The 23998-nt window shown below is 40.4% G+C and overlaps 3 protein-coding genes across 5 annotated transcripts in view; 2 read left to right on the top strand and 1 right to left on the bottom strand.

The window, feature by feature from the left end:
• The first annotated feature begins 521 nt into the window (after positions 1-521).
• Positions 522-10308, top strand: utp3 (UTP3 small subunit processome component). Its single transcript, XM_061786218.1, has 16 exons — positions 522-721; positions 1122-1209; positions 1868-1912; positions 4325-4381; positions 5250-5367; positions 5445-5513; positions 5849-5970; positions 6067-6219; positions 6285-6356; positions 6766-6806; positions 6877-6973; positions 8480-8617; positions 8689-8825; positions 8893-8959; positions 9911-10018; positions 10096-10308. The coding sequence occupies exons 1-16, from the start codon at positions 705-707 to the stop codon at positions 10183-10185; spliced, it is 1419 nt and encodes a 472-aa protein (XP_061642202.1). The 5' UTR covers positions 522-704; the 3' UTR covers positions 10186-10308.
• Positions 10288-20846, bottom strand: ppcs (phosphopantothenoylcysteine synthetase). Its single transcript, XM_061786219.1, has 4 exons — positions 20734-20846; positions 15416-15938; positions 15247-15350; positions 10288-12079 (listed from the first exon to the last, which is right to left on the bottom strand). Exons 2-4 carry the CDS (start codon positions 15933-15935, stop codon positions 11753-11755), a joined length of 951 nt encoding a protein of 316 aa, XP_061642203.1. The 5' UTR covers positions 15936-15938; positions 20734-20846; the 3' UTR covers positions 10288-11752.
• Positions 20847-22993: 2147 nt separating this feature from the next.
• Positions 22994-23998, top strand: part of foxj3 (forkhead box J3) — a 168489-nt gene continuing 167484 nt past the window's right edge. For 2 of the 3 annotated variants that reach the window (XM_061786214.1, XM_061786216.1), the window contains exon 1: positions 22996-23334. The gene's annotated coding sequence lies outside the window, so the exon portion shown is untranslated. Of the gene's footprint in view, positions 23335-23998 lie in introns of all 3 variants that reach the window. The other variant, XM_061786217.1, reaches the window with a different exon arrangement.

Genomic DNA, 23998 nt, shown 5'->3' with positions numbered 1-23998 from the left:
GGGGAAATATTTATTATGCCTAATATACCTGTGAGGGTGACAGGTTGACCACTCCTACACCGTGCTGCCTACATTGAAAATGTTTCTAATAATGTACACTTCATACATCCTACAAATGACCGGGAGTGAACCGCAGTCTGAGCCCGCCACACGCGACAGAGTTGAAAATCCTGTCCGACACGAGGCTGAGCTACGCCGTTTAAGATTGGTCATAATAATCTTTCCCTTACATACAGCACCAGAAACCATAGATGTGTTAAATTCCTCATTTGCATTCACATTTTTTAATCACCTTTTTTCCATTCATTTACGTAATTTTCAGCATTTCTTTGGGTGGCATAGCATATATAAACATTTTATGTATAAATGTGATTGTATATTATTTTGTGTTTCCATGTACGTCACTTTTCTCGATTAATAACCTCATTTCTTTTTCCTTGAGTTGCAATTAAAAGAAATATCACCAAACCAGTCGTTCCCCTGTGATACAGTAGGTGGCGCTAGTCGTACCATGGTTCACGTCACTCTCCACTAAGACGCCAAAGAAGAAGAATTTGCGGAAGCACATGTTGAGAGCATTGCCAATATGTTAATTAATTACTATCTGGGCTATTTAGTCGAATAAGGCAACATAACAGCCATTCTAAACGAAATTGACATTTTGTTTGCCTCCTTTGCCGGATGTTGTATTGAATTCCTGCACAATGGTTCGAGCATTAAGGTGAGTCTGCCTAACGTTATCATCAGCGTAAAGTCAAGTCACGACACGACTTTGTGTACAACGTGCGCCGTTAACACGTTTTGAATTGAGTAAAGAAAGTATAGTATGTCTATCTGTCTATTTATATGACTGTCATCATCATCAATGTGTGATTTCACATTTATTTTTTTTCCACCTGAAATCCTCAAAACCTTCAAAGCACTCTGAATGAATGCCAGTAAAACGTAATTAAACATAATTTATTGTGGAAATTCTCACTGATAAAGCCCCGTGACATCAAGTGAAAACGAGGTTCATATCTCTTCTTATCACTTTATCCTGTTGGAATTGTTGGGACGGCCCACAACAGCATTCAGTGATATAATTTTTTTTTACTCCTCTTGTCTCTTTCTATTAATAGGCGTAAAAAGATCCGGAGGCCCAAAAATGAGCAACAGTATGATGAAGATGACCCAGAAGGTTACAAAAACATGCCCGTACCAGATAAAGTAAGCAGTTTTTTTTACCCCTCCATGTTTTAGAAATTATTTCTACTATCTTCGATTATTAGCATGGTCACGGTCAGGTTTGACTATAGGTTAAAGTTGTAACTTATGTCTTAAAGTAACTAAGGTTATTGATTCATTCTCAATTAGATTGCTGCCTCAAGTAGAACAAAACTTGACCTAACAGAGATTGTGCGTCCTCAATACGGAACTGCTTTCAACTTTGTTGGTATAACGCTTGAAATCTTAGCAAAAAAAAAAAGTTTACTTCATGACCACACCTAGGGGCTATTTAGAGTCTTCAACTAATCTACCATGCATGTTTTGGGGATGGAGGAAACCGGGATGGCACGGTGACCGACTGGTTAGCATATCTGCATCACAGTTCTGAGTGAATATGAATGTGAGTGCGAATGGTTGTTTGTTTATATGTGCCCCGCGATTGGCTGGCGACCAGTTCAGGGTGTACTCCGCCTCTTGCCCGAAGATAGATGGGATAGGCTCCAGCAGCCCGCGACCCTAGTGAGGATAAGCTGGTACGAAAAATGGACGGATGGATGTTTTGGTCACAATTTATTCTCTTTGTTGCCGTTGTGTGGTTGCAATTATAATATTTGAATGAAAATATATGCATTCATCTTGTAATCTTACATTTTCTCAGAACTCCAAGGACCAAATCGATACGTTTCATGATGAGAAGATTGAGGTAATTTTTTTTTCTTATCATAATACTTTCTCATGGATCCAATGTCATTTAAAATGAAATTAACTGTTTGATTTATTAACTGAAGAGCTCAAACGCAAAATCCGACAAGCACCATTCAGACAGAAATAGAGCCACGCTTACTTCCAGAGTGCCTATCACAGCATCGTTCGATGGGGAATTTCCTAACCCCCCAAAACAAAAAACAGCTGGTATGTAAAACTCATCAAAAATAAAGGTTGAATTGCAGAAACCAGCAAGCATTATATGCAGAGATCATTTTACACTTAAGGCTTCGCTATAGTACAGATTTTGATTACAGATGTTACTCTATTTTTTTTATAGTGTTTGTACAATATTTTTGTGTTATTCATTGCTTTTGCTTTCTCTCAATGTATTATTTGTTTAGGCAAATTTTTAGGATGATATATTTTCCCAAAAACTATCACGACAAACGATAGTATATCGTTGTTTTTTATGCCACTGATAGAATATTAGAGCATAATAATTCAAGTACATTGCATACCCGATCAAATACTTTTAATTCTAAGTCAAATGAACATTGACATTTTAATGTAGAAAATATCTTCGTTTAAAAATAAAAATAAAACAGGCTCAGTCTCTGTTCACAAAAATTGTACTTAAATATTAAACATTTGGTACAGACGTATAAACAGTCATTAATGCCTTTACAGGCAATAAATATACTGCCAATCAAGTTTCTAGTTGGTTAAGAAAGTGCTAAGTATCACCATTAATAACGCAACGAGTAAATAAAGCAACTTGTTTTGATTCAAGATTTGTACTACTTTTCAAAAGTCTGCAGCCTTTCTTTAAACACTCCTTTGTTAACATGTTCAATGGCTACATCTCTTACAATAGTGAGTAGCACTATACCGTATATAATGTGAGCATACGTGCGCCATATACGCTGTCATGTTTGTATTTGCATTGTTTGGGCAAAAGATTCCATAATTGGAAGCTGACAGGAACTGAGAAATGTCCCACCGTGTTTTTTGTTTCCAGCTGAAGAAATTTGGTGGAATGGTTTTGTTTAAAATGAATTTAGTCACTGAGGTTTTAAGTTGTCTTGTCTTTGTTGCAAATTTGACATACCAACACGTCGGCGTTAGTGGGATGGCCGCGTTATTCTTGCTTGAATCCAAAATGTTCCTACATTGTTGTGGTGGCATTTGGCTTTGGAAGTAATTCCATTTATGCCGCTCAACTTTCTGTAATTGGACAGCTCCGGCTATTATTATTATTATAATAATATTTTATTATTGTTTTTTTGTTTGATTTTTGCATACAGCACTTTGCCACAGCTGCGCTTGTTTTTTTTAAGTGCTCTCTATAAATAATAATCATAATAAGGAAGTTGATTTCAGATGAGTTTATTTTTTGTAGCATTCTGAGTATATGACTCAAAGCACTTAGCATTATAAATGATACATATAATGCATTTTTTACTTAGTCATTATTTGGTAATTAAAAATTTAGGGACCACCTAGGAGCTGAAAGAGCCGGTTCTTTTTAGAATGAATCACTAAGTCGGTGAGATTGATGTTAGGGTTCAGGTCTACAGATTTACAGAGGAAGCCTCCGCCCGTGTTGGCTGCAATCAAGTACCGTATTTCCACGACCGTAGGGCGCACCGTATTAAAAGGCGCAGTCTCAGTTACGGGGTCTATTTCTGTATTTAACACACAGATAAGGCGCACCGTATTATTGGGCGCAGGCATGGTAAAACATACGCTAGGTTAAAACATACGGTAGCATGCATGCACGCTAAAGCAATGTTTTTAAAAAGGCAGCGGGAGCAAAACTGAGTTCAGTTGTACTTTATTGAAGTATTTAACAATGTACTCACGTTATTTTTTGATCAATCCTCATCCACAAATCTATCAAAGTCCTCATCTTCTGTATCCGAAATGAACAGCTGGGCAAGTTCTCAAACAAACGCGCTATGTTCGAGTCAGTCTCGTTGCCGAAAGCTCGAACAAGCATCCACAATCCATTCACAAATTGTGGCGTAACTGGCCCGGCGCTGCCTCCTAATCTTAGTAAAGCTGTGTTCGCCATTTGTCATCCATGGCTCCCACGCCGCTCACTTCACTTTGAACGCCCTGTTTACACGTATGTCCAGTTTACACGTATTTGGACTGTCTTTGAACTAAATTAAATTATTTTCTTCAAGTTGTCTGGTTTTCAGAGGAAATTACAAAGACCTTTTCAATAAAAGTTGGAGATGTCTGCTTTTGTGTTCGAACTCTCTAACTTATTAGAACGTGTTGATTACTTTTATGGGATACTTTGGTCATCTTCAACTGGTAATTACAACTTTGTATCATCTGTGCTTTTTTATTCATTTATTTTTAACTATATGCTTTATATTCTGGACTTTTTTCCACACAGAAACTCCTCGCCAGTGGAGTTCAGTTGCAGAGCGATGACGAGGAGCTGGATGATGAGGTGTGATCCCTTTTTCCTGTTGGAGTTTATCATTGTTTATCAGACATTGTGATCTGCAGTGAAAGCAGGGAGCAGCTGGAGGAACAGTTAGAAAGATGGAGGCATGCACTGGAAAGAAGAGGAATGAAGATTAGCCGAAGTAAAACAGAATATATGTGCATGAATGAGAGGGGTGGTGGGGGAAGAATGAGGCTACAGGGAGAAGAGATGGCAAGGGTAGAGGACTTTAAATACTTGGGGTCAACCGTCCAAAGCAATGGTGAGTGTGGTCAGGAAGTGAAGAAACGGGTCCAAGCAGGTTGGAACGGGTGGAGGAAGGTGTCAGGTGTGTTATGTGACAGAAGAGTCTCTGCTAGGATGAAGGGCAAAGTTTATAAAACAGTGGTGAGGCCAGCCATGATGTATGGATTAGAGACAGTGGCACTGAAGAGAAAACAGGAAGCAGAGCTGGAGGTGGCGGAAATGAAGATGTTGAGGTTCGCTCTCGGAGTGACCAGGTTGGATAAAATTAGAAATGAGCTCATCAGAGGGACAGCCAAGGTTCGATGTTTTGGAGACAAAGTTAGAGAGAGCAGACTTCAATGGTTTGGACACGTCCAGAGGAGAGAGAGTGAGTATATTGGTAGAAGGATGATGAGGATGGAGCTGCCAGGCAAGAGAGCTAGAGGAAGACCAAAGAGAAGGTTGATGGATGTCGTGAGGGAAGACATGATGGCAGTTGGTGTTCGAGAGGAGGATGCAGGAGATAGGCTCTCATGGAAAAGGATGACGCGCTGTGGCGACCCCTAACGGGACAAGCCGAAAGGAAAAGAAGAAGAAGTTTATCATTATCTCATGAGTTCCAGAGGAAATTTGTTAATTTCTGCAGGAGGAAGTCATGGCCTTGGACGATTCTGAGACGGACGACGATGAAGATGAGCAGGAGGTCAGTGAGGAGAGTGAAGGCACCGACATGGAGAGCGATCTCGAGGGGAAGAAAGAGGAAGGTGAGACATGAATCCATCAGGGTGTGATGATGGTAGACTTTCAGCTCGCTTAACATTGATTTTATTGTCCTCCTCAGAACTTCCCAATGAACTAGCATGGGGCACCAAAAAGAAGATGTTCTATGACTCTGACTACGTGGCCACAAGTGAGCATACTGTATTTCGTTTTATTAAGACGGAGGCCTTTATTTATAGTGTCATAACAATATTAAGTGTTTTTCAAATCAATTACGACACCTAAATAAAACATCCTCTACAGTGGTACCTTGAGATACGAGTGACCTGACTTAGGAGTTTTTCCAGATCCGAGGCATCTTTCGGCCGATCTTTTGCTTTCCAGAGCAAAAGCTACTCAATATTTAAGCTTTATCCCAAAAAGAAGTGGGACATGGGAAGAAAAGTCTGTTTTGGGTGAAATTTGGAAATTTAGCAGAAGTTTCTATTCCACTGTGCGTGACGCGTTTCCATCGCATGTCGACAGAGGCAAAGTCACATGATGAGTTGGAGGTGGAAGAAGAGGAGGAGGAGGAAGAAGCCAAGAAAATCCAAAAGCGCTTGGCAGAACATCTCAGCGAGGAGGACTATGACTTGAACTTTTTCCAGGTACTTGTAACATCAGGCTTTATTTGCCATGAAATGCTCTTTCTGTGTGGCTAATGAACTTTTTTTTGTTGTTGTTTCACATGGCTCCACATAAAGGAGTTTGCCACAGAGGAGAAGACCGAGGCGATGGTTGTGGAAAAGGAGAAGATTGTCAAGGACTTGAAACAGATGTCCCACAAGGAGAAAATGAAACTGCTCAAGAAAGAGTCGCCCGAGTTGCTCGAACTCATTCAGGACTTCAAGGCGAAGGTACACAGAGACAGCGATAACCGCTTAGCAAACCAGCCAATGAGAATTAAATTGTTGGTCTGCAGCTTACAGAAATGAAGGACCAGCTGCAGCCACTCGTGCAGATGGTCAAAGATGGAAAGATCCCACCGGGAAAGGTGACCTATTTCACAGTTTTATTTATATTCATTGTGTGTCCTGTGGGATGCATTGCAGTTGTTTACTTGGATAAAGATACTACTAATGTTTGTGTAGTCTTCTGATGTAACGCAAGGAGAAGCCAGTCTATTTGCAACGCTCAGGGTCCCACCCCTGGTCGTGATGTTAACGAAATCTATACTCAGCAAAACAAGAAATAGGCTGTGTTACTTGTTCTATAATTCTTGATTTTTGGGGTATATCGATGAAAAGCATGTCACAGACATGTTATTGAAACATCCGGGAAGTGTTTGAAATTGTGAGGAAAAAATGCTTAGTTTCCTTTAAAAGTTATTTATTTTAAGTTAAGTTTGTCCATATGTCGTTGCTTCCACTGAATGAATTCTACTTTGCTCCTGTTACCAAAAGGGTGCCGACTACCTGAAGACCAAACAGCAGCTTTACCTCAAGTAAGTACAGTACTTTAAAACTGTATTGTCTCGCTGGCGAAGTCCTGAACTTGACTGCTTCTTGTCTCAGTTACTGTACGAACATCAGCTTCTACTTGGTGCTCAAAGCCAAACGGATCCCCGCTCAAAACCACCCGGTCATCGAACGACTGCTCACCTACAGAAATGTAAGTCTGTATTTTGTTACGGAAATAACTGGACGTTGACTCGTTACGGCCGATTGTTCCAGACGGTGGGGGGGGGGGGGGGGGGCATCCAAAAATTATAAACATTGAAGCCATAATTTATTAACGATTATGATTGACTGTTGCAAGGTAATGTTCTTGACAAAATTTTGAAAATATGGAAATTCAGTAAAATTTGGACAAATTGTTGTCGAAGTGAATTTTTATAGGTTGGCAGCAGTGCCTTTATGACATGATGCCACCATACCGACACGGCATCTGTAAAGCTGAAGTTAATGATGAAGTGGCACATTGTGGCACAAAACATTTAACTGAAAAATAATCTGTACATGGCATCTGTAATGCTGTAGTTTACAGTGACGTTTGAGCATTCAGGAGCAGAAGCTTCTCTATCGTTCAACATAGACCTGAAAACAATTAGGACATGGCATCTGTAAAGTTGAGGATTCTGGTGAACTCTGTGCATTCCAAAGCAAAAGTTGCGTGGTGTAGAGCTGTCACTATCGAATATTTTTAGAATCTATTATTTCTATCTGTTATTCCATCAATTAATCAAATACAAATATTTTGCATTCAAGTTGATTGCAAAATATATATATATATTTTTTATAATGAACTAATCTATGATTATTTGCTACTTTTACAATTAAACAAAACCAAATTAAACAACTATGCAATATCACATGAGAGGCATTGACGTACTCCCCAACCTTTTTGAAACGGAGAGCCGCTTCTTGGGTACTGATTAATGCGAGGGGCTACTAGTGTGATATACACTTCTGAGGCTGCTTCAGGTTCAACTGCATGTCAATTACAGGCTATTCATTGACAAAGGCAAATAATGCTTATTTTTGTAATAGATTAAACTGACTATTTTTCCATAAATTGATCATGATTCAGTTACTGCTTTGGTCTGTAACATGTCAGAAAATAGGCAACAATGTTGATCATTCTTTTCTAAAGTAAAAGTAGATGTTTGCAAATGTCGTGTTTTGATAAAACACAAAAGACAATCTGTGTGCTTTCATGAAGGACTGCAGAAATCGGAGAATATTTAATGTTGAGAGGCTGAAATCAGAGGATTTGGTCAATTTTAAGTTAAACAATGGCTCTAAACAATTGATTGATTGTCAAAATAGTTGTCCAATTATTTGATCATTGATTACTTGTTGATTAATCGATTTAATTGTGACACCTTTAGTGATGTGGCATCTGTAAAACTGAAACTTAACGGTGGAGTGGTACATTGTGGAACCAAAACTGTTACTTGCAACAGTGACACAAAGAATCCGGAATGTGGCATCTGTAAAGCTGAAGTTTATGTTGGCGTAGTGCATTATGAAACGAAAGCTGCTTAACATAGTCACATATTGAAACAAACGCTGTTCAACATTGACCCCAAAAGATTTCTGACGTGGCATCTGTAAAGCTGAAGTCTGTTTTAATTCATCAAATCAAATTTACAACCCTGCATCTTCCTGCCTGCAGCTAATCAATGAACTGAGCTTAGTTGACGCCCGCCTGGCGCCGCAGTACAGCAAGTTGCTGGCTGCTCGGGAGGAAGACGAGATCGCCAGGAAACCAGTAGCAGAGAAGAAAGCTGCAGTATCCCCCCAAAAAGACAAGGTGAAAAAATATAAATAAATCGACGCTAACAGTTGACACGGATGCTAATGAGGGCACATTTGTGGAGGTAGGATTCTGTCAAAGAGGCACCAGAGACAGAGGACGCCTCCGATTCGGACCTGGACGAGGAGGCGGCATTGAGATTCTACAGAGAAGTGGAGGCGAGGATGAAGTTGAAGAGGAAGAGCAAACCGCAAAACCCTGAAGAGTGAGTAGAGCTTGTGAAGTGAAAATAAAAAATCTATGCGTTTTCTAAATTGTCGACAATGTTCCAGGGTGAATGAAGACGTGGATGAGAGGGAGGAGTTGGATCCAGAGGCTAAAAGAGGCATCACGTACCAGGTAATGAGGAAGCTAGGGACTGCAACGATTAATCGAATAAGTCCATTGCAAAAAAAGTTCAAACTAAATTTCGACAGTGCTAATGTTGCTGCATTCGCACGAATTACTTCGTGGAGCAAAATGTTTTTTTATGCAATTACGCAATTAATTTATGAAATAAACCATAGAATACTTGAGTCTAAAAATGGTTGCTCACTGTTGCCCTAGCGTCATCTAATATCTCATTATGAGATGCCGTGTTGCTGTGTGAAAGCTCACACAGTGGTGGAAAGGCAATTTTGCGGGATCCCTGTAAAAGACTCTTATGTGCCTTTGCTTGGTTCTGCATAAAAGGCGCACACATAAATACATTAAATGCCGTTTCTCCTGTTTAACACGACAATTTTACGCAATCTCTGCATGAAAGAGGCTTATGTGCCTTTGCTGGATTCTGTGTAAAGGACACACGAATAACTGACAGTTCTACTGTTGTAACAAGGCAATTTTGTGTGCCCTGTGTTGAGAGACTTTTTTGGCTTCGGTGGGGTCTGTGGAAAAGGCATACACATGAATAAATTCTGGTTATTTTATTGCACCCAGGAAATTTGCGGGATCTGTAAAAGTCTTATTGTGTCCTTGCTGGGTTCTGTGTAAAAGGCACACACACACATGAATCGATGCCAGATTTACTGCTGTAATGCATACATTTTGTGGGATCTCGGTGTGAAAGAGGCTTGCATGTCATGATACGAAACATTCACTATTCAGACTTACAGAAATGTGTGTCTCTCAGAGATTCTGCAAAATAGCAGCACTACAACACAATACCCGTCTTTTTTTATACAGAACCCAGCAAAATGTATTATTAATCAAATGAAAATAAAGTAAAATATTCCCCCTTTGAAGATCAGGCATTCCATTGTCAAAATGTTCCAAGCACGTCCTAATGTCGTGACTTGACCCTCCTCGCAGATGGCCAAGAACAGAGGGCTCACTCCCAAGAGGAAGAAAATCGACCGCAACCCTCGAGTCAAGCACCGCGAGAAGTTCCGGCGGGCTAAGATCCGCAGAAAAGGCCAGGTGTGTTTTCCTTATACATGTAGTAGTAGCTTCAGTGTACGCTTATGTCTGATGTTAACCGGTTGCATGTTCATCAGGTCCGCGAGGTTCGGCGTGAGGAGACGAGATACAGCGGAGAACTGTCTGGTATTCGCGCAGGAGTCAAGAAGAGTATCAAACTCAAGTAACAAAGGGGAAAGCCTCATGGCTTTGTTCAGTGGAATGTGGTTGCGAGTTTGAATATTTGGCTACCATGGTTATATAACAATATTGACATCATGCAAGGTGAATAAACGTTTTACAATCTTTAATGGTTTGTACTGTGTAAGTGCAATGTACAGAAATAATAGAATGTCAATTAATTTCACAATTGAAGCATGTATGAATTAGGGATGGACATACAGTATTGTTAGCAGGAATATCAATCAATACATTTAAATAATTGTTAATTGGTAAAGTTTAAAAAATAAAATAAAAATAAGGCTGATCTGGAAAGGCCCCTAATTTGAGGTATGACTCAATCTAGGTCGTTGCAAATAGATCTTTGGAGATTGGTTATATTTCTTATGCAAAACTGTTTTGGTAGATTTTGGAATCATATGAGGACAATGACAAAATAATGTCAGACTTAGGAAGTCCTTATCAAGGCTTTTAATTTGGGGTATGACTAAATATGGGTTTTTACAAATACATTTTGGGAGATTGTGTCATAATGACAAAATAATGTGAGATCTGAAAAGTCCTTATCAAGGCCTTTAATTTTAGGTATTTCTCTAGTCTATGGGTTATAGCAAATGGATTTTTAAACTTGCTGAACAATAAAAGTCAAATTAAAGAGGTGCGTGGGTTTCGGGTCGAAGAAATAGAGCCGAACCCGAAACGATCACACATCAAACTTTGCCTCATAAGTCGTTTCGCAGCCCATTTAGCCATCAAACAACTATGGCTTCTATGGACCATATGCATGGCAACACATTAAGCATTTCTGGTGGGAAGATTAGAGTACGAGTTTCTGGTGTCAGTTTGTTTCAAGCTACTGGGATGTTATCTGACTGAAAAATAACCTAATTCTTTAAATATATAAGGTGGGGTTGTGAAATGGGTTTAGTCAATATTTAGGTGCTAGTACTTCGAGGTTGAAATTTCAAAAGTATTTTGTAAAGATCTGTTTTTGATTTGTTGTATCTGCAGCACCATACAATGACAAAGGCGTTCCATTTATGTTCAATCATTATGTATAGCACTTTGTTACTGCAGGGGCTGTTTTTCAAAGTACTCTATACGCAGACTTGAGAGTCTTAAAGGTTAAGCAGTGAAAGTCTAACTACACAAAGACCAACAATTACTGTTTAACTGCAAATGACTCATTAAATTGGATTTGGATCCTTTTTACTTCAGTAATACCAGGATAACTAGCAATTAAAAAGGTAATACGTCATTTACGGCAACTTTACGTAATTTCAGCAGACAAGAGTCTGATGCCGTCATTATTGCTATTGTTGTTTTGCCTGGTGACTGGAGGTTAGCGTTCTCCTTATCCAAAATGCAGAAGTGCTGCGTGCATAGAGTCTTGTTATTTGGCTCCTTGGCCCATAATAACATCCATGATTCTTTAAAATGCGCCAAGACACCTTGATACAAACATTGCAAAAATTCAATTGCACATGATTGTTAGCAATTAAGTCACTAATCATAGTCATCCCTACTACGACTACAAAGCCAAGACTCGAAACAACGTGCAGCAGATGATTACAATCAGGCTGCTGCTTGTTGAATGAAGCGCTCGTGTGCCGCTGTCAAATTAGTTACAATTCTCTCCTCGATCTCCACCTGGTTGTCGACATCCTCCTTGGAGAGGACCACCTCGTGCTGGCTGGTGGGCGTCACCACCACTACGTGGCCCCGCCGTGAGTCCAGCACATTGCCGACCACTACCTGGTGCCTGTACATGTCCAACGCTCGCTGAGCCTTGTCCAGTAGGATGGCGCCGTCCGTCTCCAGTTTGAAGGATATGACGAAGGCCTGCGGCGCCCAGTCTTTCACCAGTGGGGACAAGATTTTGGGCACCATCTTCAAGCTTAGCTGCATAAAGACGGGATCATTGTTTGAATTAGCCCACATTAACTTCAGTGTGGTACACACCTACCAATTTTTAAAACGTGAGATACCCTACATGACAAGGAAAAAATCTGGATGCTTTTAGAGTGTGTGGTGTACTCAAGATACCAGGATTGACCTGTGAGGCAGCGTGGTGCCATTTGGCATCCAGACTGATGAGGACAGTGTTGTACCTGAACGAGTTCATATTTTGTGCAAATATGAACTGAACTTAGTTCATTTCTTCCCATGAACATAATTGAAAACACGCTTATTCTGGCATCAAAGAACGTTTTTCGAACGAAAGTTAATTTTTATTCAATAGTGGCAGATTTTGTTAGGGACGTCTTGGACAACCCCGTCTGAACACACTATATAGGAGCCTTCGTATATCGGCGGACTAATGGTGTATTTGCCAAACGATTCAGTGCGGCCACAGCCGCCATTCATGGCAGGCGCGTCGTAGCTGCGTGAAAACCCGAAGTGCGTTCAAGGACACTGCGTAAATGGGAGTGAAATGTTATTCGGTGGTTCTTTTGTAATATAGTACATAATTGTAAAAATTGATTCCAAGGCAAATAATTATTTGTATCATAATCCTTTAGTTAAAACTCTGTGATCACACTGTCATAATATGGAATTTATTTTGTTTTGTAATATAATAGATAAAATATTTTGTTAACAGTCAGTCAGAGTTGCGAGAAATGCAAAGTTATCAGTCGTTTCACCATCGTTCCTGTCATATTGTGTTTCGTGTTTTTGTTTGCGCATTAAAGACTAAAGTCCTGTTTTTGTTTTAATTCCTCATTTTTTTAAAAACACCATTCAAGAAACATGTCCTCATGTTTTTGAGATGGTATGGTAAAAGCTCCTGCTCCATGGGTACTAGTGTGGACTGAATAGGTGGAAACAATGGGAAAATCAAATGACAGTATTTTAAGGATAATAGCCCATATCAGCAACATACACAGAAAAAAAAGAACAATGAACTAGTTCATTTTTAGAATGATGAACTTCGTTCCAAATTATGAGCTATAAACTGAACGAGTTCATTTTTGGAAAAGGAGAACTCAACTTGAACGTGTTCACATAGAAAATGAACTTTCCCAACACTGGATTGGGGAAACCTCAAAGAAGTATACAATCCCGACCATTTTCTGAGCAGATCGGGGTGGGAAAAATTACTCTTAACACACCCCATACCACAAGATAATCACTCGGCATTATCTTTTAGAGCAGGGGTGTTGTACAGCCTGAGGGCCTAAACCGGCCCGCTAGGAGGTAAAATCCCGTCTTCAAGATGAATTTGAAAGTGAAAAAATACATAAGACTGTGGTGGTGGGGACTAAGGATAATTTTGAGAATTATGCTCTAGTAGAAAAAGAAATGGTAATAATTCATGTCTTCATAAACTGATTTAATTTTAAAGTGCAATATTATATTTTTCAGTTAAAAATACCCGTGACTTAGTTTTGTGCCTTAAAATACAATCACTGTGATTTATGTTATGCACACGTAGATGACAAACTGAAGCAAAAATTGTTGTTTTGTAAAACGATTATAGACTACGCCGATCTGATCGGTGTTATCGGTATCGGACGATAATTAGCATTTTATGCTGATCGGCTTTCATGTCGTAAGTCGCCAATCCGATCAATGACGTCATCGATCGGCTCCGTACAAGACATTTAACTCCGCGTCTTCGTCGCGTATGAATCCAAAAGCTAGTTTATTTTTAGCCTTGCCACGTGTCTTGTTGCGCAGTACTGTAACTATCTGACGGCCAACAAAGTTTTTTCAATGTTTCTCGGTGAAAAAACACGTCTGTGTGGGACTATTTTGCGGTGTCTCAGACAAACAACATGGGGGGGGGGGGGGGAGTCAAACGGACTCAAACTCTGGACAACACCCGTCCATATAGCCGGGACAGTGAGAAAGTTAGAGTAAGCATGTCATTAACGGTATTTATTAAAGTAATTTAATTGCAATACAGTAATTTAATTACATTAAGTTAGCACCCATTATTTCTGTCATCTAATGTTGATTTGACCTAAACTTATGTCAGTGGCCAATCCTTGAATGCCCGAAAGAGGTCATTGGTGTTTTAACTTTTGTCTAAAATGCTAGAGAATAATTTGAGCTGGGACGGGCTCCAGCACACCCGCAACCCTTGTGAGGATAAGCTGTACAGAAAAATGGATGGATGGATGGATACAGTATACAGTACACAAGTATATACATTCATGAACAAGTCATGTGAATAGACACATTGCTCCATCTTGTGATCGGCTCGGTGATCGGTTATCGTTTTTTTAAACTTGCTGATCGGTGATCGGCCCCATAAATCCTGATCGTGTAAAGCCTAAAAATCTAAAGATTTTCCTCATGTCTTTGTTTTCTTTTGCATTAAAAGACAATGAAAAACATCTTATGTATAATTATATATTTTATTGGTCCGGCCCCTTTGACATCAAATTAGGCTGGAAATGGTCCCAGAACTCCAATGAGTTTGACACTGCTGTTTTAGAGACTTCCGATAATCGGGCTTTTGCCGACTCACCCTTATTGGTATGAGTGTACCCTGCTTGAAAATGTTTTTCAGCCGCAATCATTTTCCCCAGCAGACCGGGAAAGATAAAACACTCTTTAACATACTACAAACAACAGGATAATTGCTCAGGATCATCTTTCAGAGACATGCGAAAATCGGGTCTTTGATTACATTGATGGGAAGGGGTGGGGGGGGGGGATTAGCCCAATTATGGGTATTTGTGTACCTCGCTATAAATGTTTCTTTTTTTTTTTTAAACAATTGCCAGCATCGGGGACGAAAAAAATAACTCTTAGCACACCTCACACCACAAGATAATTACTCAGGATAATCTTTTAGAGACATCTGATCATCGGGCCTTGCGGGAAAATGCTCAAATTAGGCCCGATTATCTGTATATAAACATTTACACGTCTGAGCCTCTATTGTTGTTCGGGCAGATTGGGGAGGAGAAATTACTCTTAACACACCCCACCAAAGGCTAATCCCTCAGGATAAACTTTTAGAGACATCAGATAATATTGACTTTGCTGACTTTGATCGGAAGAGAGGAAAAAATGCTCAGTTATGCGTGTACTCTACCATAGCTTTTTTGACTCACTTGAAGCGGTCCATCGGAAGACTGGATTTTATGCTCCGGCATGTCACACGCAGGGATGTAGAAATCTGACACAGCCGCCGCCAAGTAAAACATGGCCTTGGATCCTAATGTGCAGAAAGCTGTTAGCGACATGCTAACACGAGCTGACGCCACAAGTGTTTACATCTACCTATGGTGCTGAGGGCCTGCGCTGACGCCTTGAGGAGGTGGAGGTACTCCGACAGAGTGCTGAACTCAACGGGGAGCAGGAGTTTGGCGTCTGTGATCTCCTGGTACTTCTTCAGCACTTTGGCAACATTGGGGAGCACCTGCGGGTTCACCCCCACGCGGTCCGGTTCCTGTTCCGAGAACTCCAGGGCATCCAGCATGTTGACAGAGGAGAACATGAGAGCGTATGGGTAGAGCGAGCGATGTCTGTGCAGGAAGATGACAGCGTAGCCGGCGTCTAGGAAGTACTCTGCCGACTGCGCGCCCCTCCTGCCGCTGCTGAAATTGTCCAAGAAGCGAACGGTGCGAGACTCCAGCGGGACTTTTGTACCGCCTGACGTGATGAGGACCACGCGGCGACCCTCCTCGGCATGGAGCCGGGCGAAGGAGGTCATCCTCTCCCTGACCTCGTCCACGTGGGAGGGAGCGGTGAACTCTTCGGCCAGCTTGCCATCAATGGAAGAGACTACGGGTTCTGTCATGGCCTGGTGAGAGGGAGGCGGCACACGGACGTGAGGTAAGTCATTCGAGACCGGGGGTGAGTAAAGTATTGTTTATTAATTTCCCTGTTTAAATTATTAATGAGTAATATATTGGTATTTGAGTAGTAACCAAGATAAATATATAGTTGTTTTATATAAAAAGGTTCAGTCTAATAAAATTATGACCATTAACATTTTGAAAATGCATACTTTTATTGAACAAATATACCACTTTAAATGTTCTTTTATTAAATAATTTAATTATAATTGAAATTTTTATCAAAACATTAAAATAAACAACTTGTAACATCCAACGTTTCCCCCAAACCACTGATCAAAAATGTATTTTAAAAATATGCGCGATATCATATTCAACTTTTGTTATTATTATTATTAAGATGTATGGAACATTCAGTTGTTGTTTTAAATACTGGGCTATGGCAACACTTTCATAGCTTGTAAGACTAACCTTTTATTTTTTTTAACTTCTAAAATATCTTTTCACAGTCAACATTTTTTCTTTAATATGATATCCAGTAACATCCTATTTATTTTTTATTTTTACACTTTTAGTTCTTATTAGCGATGGACCAAAATAGAATTATTGGCTGAAACTAAAAATTAAGAACCCAAGGACGAAAATAGAAAAAAACTAAACAAATTATGCCAGTTATTAATATAGTCGCATTTATGGCTATGACTGCAGCGCTACCAACCAATAGAAATTCACTTCCAGAAAGCTTTGTTTGAATTCACATACTTATAAAATTATGTCAAGAACATGTCAAGAGTCACAGTACAGTATCACATGACAGTTATTGCAGTATATTATGTAATAGGATAAAAATAATTTTACATGTAATATGTATGTAATTCCCCATTGTGGGACTAATAAAGGTTATCTTGTTTATTATATTAATATATTTTTCCTTTGTGATAACAATACGTGTCCGAAGTATAGCTAATTCGCTTCTATGGTGACACCAGACACAAAGCGAACTTTCGCCTCAGCGGCTCTCCATTGTAGCTAGCCAGAAATAGGTCATAGGTAGCTTTTTTTTAAATAAACAATATAGGGTGTGTATGGAAATCCACTCCAAGCGCACTCTGCTACGCTCCAGACCGTTCGAAAACTCAAGAGTGTTGTTGGAATGTGCTGTTTGTTTATTCAAAGCGCCACACTCTTGGAGTGGCGGCGCGCACTCGGGCCGCTCTGGGGACTGGGGAGACAGCGCGTCAGGCAGGACGAACATGGAAGCTGTTCAAACAAGACGGTCGTTCGTAAATTCAAAGAAAGGGACCGCACTATCCCTCTCAGAACCCTGCACTCTCAAAGTACAGTTAGGGCGGCAGATTAAATTTCCGAAACAGACAATCCCTCGCTGGCCGCGTTTTTTGCTTGCGTCATCACAACATCCTCTTTCGGCGGTGTTGTTTTGGCAACCATTCTTTTGGCCGAAAACCAACAATGCACTTTTGGGCCATTTTCGGGGGAAAGTTTTCAGTGACCAAATTTTAGTTACTTGAAAAATAGTGCGATAACGTGTCTCATTCAACATGTTTTTTTAAGAAGCAAAAACATCATGTGATACCTTGCATAACATTTAAAAAACAGTGATATCTGTAACATTCAGCTTTTTAAAAAACATTTTAAGGTTGTATTTTTAAAGAGTGTGATATTATAGGACTTTAAATAGAAGATGTAAATATCTGTAACTTCAGTTGAGAGACCTACAATGTAATTTTAGTCTGTCAGTTACATTTACCTTTCACATCAATTAGCCTAGTTAAAACTAAAGGTCCCCTTCCATTGAAATCCATTCCCCCCCCCCCCCACTGTTTTATGCATAACATAGGTCAAAATGAGTCTGTGACATCGTTTAAATTTGACATCCATCCAGTTTGTCGATTGAATGCAATAGGCAATAAATGGCACAAGGCTTGCAAACGACCGGATCAGATTTCCGTGTGTTTGTGATGTAGTTAGTTACTAATTATTCAAGTACTTGCCTACTTAGTGGTTGGTACCCACCCACTCAACTCAGCTGAACGGCAACACGGAATTTCCAGGTTTTAAGCGAGCGGGTCTCAGTCGCTGCCAAGATGAAGGTTGCGGTCATTGTTACCAAAATGTGCGCGAGCGATGAATGTAATGCACAAGTAAATGGGAGTGGCGGATGTGACCTCAAAATATCCCCCTCCCTTTTTATTTTCACCCACACCCCCTTTCAGCTCATATTCCTCTCTTAGTGGGCCAAGAATCCAATGCTTGGTAAATGGTGTTTTACAATGATAGTAAGACATTGAAGAATCCAAACGTAACATTGCTATGATCGCTTGGCCCCCACAACACACTGTGATATCACCAAGGCCTAATCACAGCAAAGATGTTTTCCATATTTAAATTAAGAATAACGGCGGCACGGTGGTCGACTGGTTAGAGCGTCAGCCTCACAGTTCTGAGGACCCGGGTTCAATCCCCGGCCCCGCCTGTGTGGAGTTTGCATGTTCTCCCCGTGCCTGCGTGGGTTTTCTCCGGGCACTCCGGTTTCCTCCCACATCCCAAAAACATGCATTAATTGGAGACTCTAAATTGCCCGTAGGCATGACTGTGAGTGCGAATGGTTGTTTGTTTCTATGTGCCCTGCGATTGGCTGGCAACCAGTTCAGGGTGTACCCCGCCTCCTGCCCGATGACAGCTGGGATAGGCTCCAGCACGCCCGCGACCCTAGTGAGGAGAAGCGGCTCAGAAAATGGATGGATGGAAATTAAGAATAACAGCGATCCATTGATTCCATTTAGAGCAAAGATTATTTACATATCAAATATGAATAACAATTCGTGCCATCTCAAATGCCAGGTGGAAAAGACCATCTACAATAGCTTGAAAAGGGGCATCCTGAGTTTTTAAACACATTTAAAAACAATACAAAGATATTTATAACATATTGAGAGAGAGCAAGCGCAATGGATAACATAAAAATATCATAAAAACGCTAAAAAAGTAACTGTAATAAACCTTACAATAATAATGAAATAATTAGACTTTACGCCGATCTGATCGGTGTGATCGGTATCGGGCGATAATTACCATTTTATGCTGATCGGCTTTCATGTCCTAATTCACCGATCCGATCAATGACGTCATCAATCGGCTCCGCACAAGACATTTAATTAACTGCATCGCTGTTGCGAATGAATCAAAAAGCTAGTTTATTTTTAGCCTTGTCACGTGTCTTGTGGCGCAGTACTGTAACTATCTGATGTCCAATAAAGTTTTTTTCAATCTTGTCAGTTAAAAAACACGTGGTTGTGGGACTATTTTGTGGTGTCTCAGACAAACAACACGTAAGTTATTTGCGGTCTGTGCACAACTGAAGTACGTTGTGGGGAACGTCAGCTAAATGCTTCAACACAAATTTGATTGCGCACCTGAAGAATGTACACAAGGAGGAGCATGCCGCGTTCAAGCAACGCAGCGTGAAAAAAAAAAAAAGGAATAGCCAAACGGACGCAAACTCTGGACAACACCCGTTGATATAGCCGGTACAGTGAGAAAGTTAGAGTAAGCATGTCATTAACAGTATTTATTAAAGTAATTTAATTGCAGTAAGTTAGCACCCATTATTTCTGTCATGTTGTAATGTGGGCGGTACGGTGGGCGAGGACCCGGGTTCAATCCCCGGCCCCGCCTGTGTGGAGTTTGCATGCTCCAGCACGCCCGCGACCCTAGTGAGGAGAAGTGGCTCAGAAAATGGATGGATGGATGTTGTAATGTTGATCTGACCTAAACTTATGTCAGTGGCCAAACCTCGAATGCCCCTAGAGGTCATTGATGTTTTAACTTTTGTCTAAATTGCTAGAGAATAATTTTGAGCTGGGATGGGCTCCAGCACGCCCGCGACCCTAGTGAAGATAAGCGGTACAGAAAATGGATGGATACAGTACTCAGTATACAGTACACAAGTATATAAAATAAATGAACAAGTCATGTAAATGGACACATTGCTCCATCTTGTGATTGGATCGGTTATCGGTTGTTTAAACTTGATCGGCCCCAAAAATCCTGATCGTGTAAAACCTAGAAATAATAGCAAAAACAAAAACACGAAATGCAAATACTAAACCACGATTCTGAGTCTTTAAACACACTTAAAAACAATACAAACAGAGAGCAAGAGCAATGGATAACATACAAATATCGTAAAACGTCTTTTTACAAAATAATAACTGTAATAACACTTAATAATAATAATGAAATAATACCAATTACAACAACAAAAACACGAAAACTAAACCACGATATAACGGGCGGGTTACTTATCTGTAATGACAAACCCCATACAAATGAATAGGGAAAAAATGACGTAATTTGTCAGCTAAATGAGGTTGCAGATATAAATTGTGCATAGGAAGAATGAATTTATGAATAAGTATAATGTTCTTTCTGACCAGGAAACTGAATTACAGATAAGAACTAGTTATAGTAGTAACTTTTGCCATTTGCCCCTAGTACGATAGGATATAACGATAGTATAATAAATTATCTACAAGGAACAAACTAAGCATGTTTCATTTTCGTTCCGATGTTAACTTCAAACTAAGAGAGCCACTTTCATTTTCCACATTTTCTCGCCAACGCTCAGTACAGTCATAACAAAACCTACAGCTGTGTCACCTTCGCACGAACACAGGGTGAACAAAGGTTTATCAGCGACTTCCTCATGTGTCCATTTCATAACGACGCTTTGCTAAATGTACCTCGTGGGGAAAAAAAGAAAAGAAAAAAAAGTCTTACTTTTGACTCCAAGGTGTGCAGAAGTGAAGACCTTCAAGCCGAGGACCACACTTCACAAGTACGGCACTTCCTGGAACTGTGGAATGCTCTTCCTCTGCGCTTTGTTGTCAAAAACAGAAGAAACAGCGCCACTAAACAGACATCTGTGGTACTACTGTCACTACATAATGAGGTAGACAGAAAGATGCCAGGTTTTTGTTATGTACAAATAAGACCAACATAAATCATTTCAAAACGTTTTTTTCCGATGTTGACGTGAGCTACTATAATATTATCAACTTAATTCATTTTTAAAAATCTTTTAAGAGGGTAAGTGACAAACAACTTCAATTATGTGGTGAGGTTACACAAGTGTAAACACCCTCTTATAATGGAATGTACACGGACATTCAAAGTCGTGCTAAGAGTCAGCACACACATGACATGTAAAGTGCCTTTGATTAACCCCAAATAAAGTTCAGCTGTTGTAATAGGTTATTACCGACTTTTTTTTCCTAGCAGAAGCCTGAAAGTTTTGATATCCACTGTAGATAGATGGACAGATACATAGATGGATGGATATATACATAGGTACTGTAGATATATAAAAGATTTATGGCAATTGTAAGGTTATTATTCACATTTGCGTTGAAACAAAACCACCAGCATGCACAAACGCATTACGTTTTTGAGGAAGTGACAACCCCTCTTTAATTTATGCCTGTGAATATTATATATAATAATATATATATATTCCAGGTCATGTCGTTCTCAGGGCATTGAATCAATCGCAACTGGACAATTCTGTTTGTGAAGAAGACGTTTCGTCTCTCATCCGAGCAAGCTTCATCAGCTTTTAATTTAATATTTGGTGCTTAGTTCACCAGATTAGTTTGGGAAATAATTATTTTTATTTATTTATTTATTATTATTATTTTTTTTAAATCTGATAAGGTAATGATTCTTACATTTATATTGCTTCGGCTTTCAAAAACAGTACCTATGATTTATCAACAGGGGACGCTGTTGCATTTCTAAATAAGGGTGTACTGGCTTCAAAACCAACCTTTTTCTCTCTCGCAAGTCACCTGGCCACTTCGCCAGTATGTGCGCGCATGTAAATAGTTACCTATTTATCAATTAAGCATGGAATTATCGCAGAATGTGTTATGCTGCAACTGAACACTGTGTCAGATAAAATTTTAATGTTTAGGAACAAATACATAACTATGTATATTGTTTTACTATTATTTGATTTTATTACACATTTATATATGAAATCAGAAATGAACTATTTTATTAAAATGTATTTATGTTATGTACAGCGTATAATGTAATATATATGTATAATGAAGTATGTAATAATGATACCTCGCCATTGATGCTAAAAGTATTAATATATGTGCCATATCTGTTGTTGACCAATACTGGCCACTCATGCCAGAGTAGCATCTGCTCCATTTGCACACTGATTGAGGAGTATCTCCAACATTTGCACAATCAACATTGTCCCAGATTATCACAGTACTCGTCACTTTAAACTGCATACACTCCTTGAAGTTTCGGCGCCCTTTGCACAATGGTCATTGCACCAGACTAGTCATTCGAATTGCGAGATTAGTCATTCGAACTGCTCTAAGTGCTAGAGGACTCTGCATCTTTTTGCACAATTGTCAAAAAAATAAAAATAAACTAGCAACCCTTTATTTCTCAGTGACTGTTTTTCTCAATGTTTTTATGTCTCAAAAGTGTTCTCTGTCAGTTGACTGTCTGTTCTCGTACTAGAGCGGCTCCAACTACCGGAGACAAATTCCTTGTGTGTTTTTTTTGGACATACTTGGCAAATAAAGATGATTCTGATTCTAATTCTGATTCTGATATATTACATCTACAGTATCTAAATTAGGAATAAAATATTTAATAAAACACACAACATATTTTTAAAATATTTTTTGTAATATATATCAAAATATGGCATGCAACCTAATGCAAAAATTAGTACTAAAATGTAACATCCATCCATTTTCCATACTTTTTATCCTCACTAAAGGAGCCTATCCCAGCTGACTCTGGGCGAGAGGCGGGGTACACCCTGAACCGGTCGCCAGCCAATCGCAGGGCACATATAAGAATTTGTATTAAAATATATATATTTTGTTATTTTATTATTCATTTTAACATGTACAACAGAGATTTGACTCCTCGCGTTCTTCACTACGCACTAGCTTTTGTGGCGGCGGCGGCTGAGTTGGGGGTGGTGGGAAACCAAACCTTTCGTGCGCATCGACGTACGCCATAAAGTAGATCCGGCTCGAGCGCTGAGTGCCCCGGATGTTGGCTCGGCCGCTGAGCGAGAGGCGAAGCGGGGAGAAGGCAGGCGGAGAGAGAGAAGCAGTGAAGGGACGCCACGGCACCGCAGGCACACCGGCGAACCTTCGGCGGCTCTTTGCCCGGGACGACAAGCGTTCGAGCGCGCGGCGGACACCCTCGGGAAACCCGCCGGACCACGGGAGGTGGACGGTGGCAGAAGGCTGGAGCAGTGAAGTGCGAAACTACCGCGAGGATTACGGAGACCACCGTCAACATCAGATCTCTCCCCCCCCCGCCCCCCCCACACACACAGTAAGTGAGCTGCAAGGGCATGGAAGTTGAACTCGGGCCCACAAAATGTACGACTTTTGGTCGGGCAAAGTGTGCTGTGTTCAAGTTCTTACATCGAGGAGGGAGGAGGAGGGGCGCGGGGGGCTTGTTGGGTTGAACCCGGCGGTCAGGCCCCGGTTGACAGCTTTCCGCTCGCCGTGGCAGGGGGGCGCGCGTAGGGTGGGTAGGCGGGGTGGAGACACCCTCTTTTCTGGGTGTAATGTAGTGACGTACCCCAGTTTTCCCGTAGCTATGCTAGCTGTTTGGTGTGCGTGTGCAGTAGGAAGTGTGTGTGTGTCTGTCTGTGTCTCATTTGGCTTTTGCGTGCCCGGGTGGGATTTGACTCACAGCTGTTGCAGTGTGTTTCCCCCCTTCACTGTAAATCGTCTCCTCCTCGCACACCGCCATTGAATTCCTGCCGAACATAAATATACTCATAGTTGTGCTCCGACGCTCAACAAGTGCAGCATATGCAACCCGGCAGGCGGACACGACATTAGGTACACCCGCACGGCCTCAAAGCACGAGAGCTGCATCCCCCCAAATTTGATCACAATGCTGCGTTTGAATTTACATTTAGAGGCGTGTCACTCACACGTGCATGTTAATGTACAGGGGTGCTCGATTTACGACAGTTTAGGTCATA

Source organism: Phyllopteryx taeniolatus, chromosome 9 (genome assembly GCF_024500385.1).
Source record: "Phyllopteryx taeniolatus isolate TA_2022b chromosome 9, UOR_Ptae_1.2, whole genome shotgun sequence".
Taxonomy (NCBI): Eukaryota; Metazoa; Chordata; class Actinopteri; order Syngnathiformes; family Syngnathidae; genus Phyllopteryx; species Phyllopteryx taeniolatus.
The sequence above is the reverse complement of the archived record's forward strand: the minus strand, read 5'-3'. Positions and strand labels throughout refer to the sequence as shown.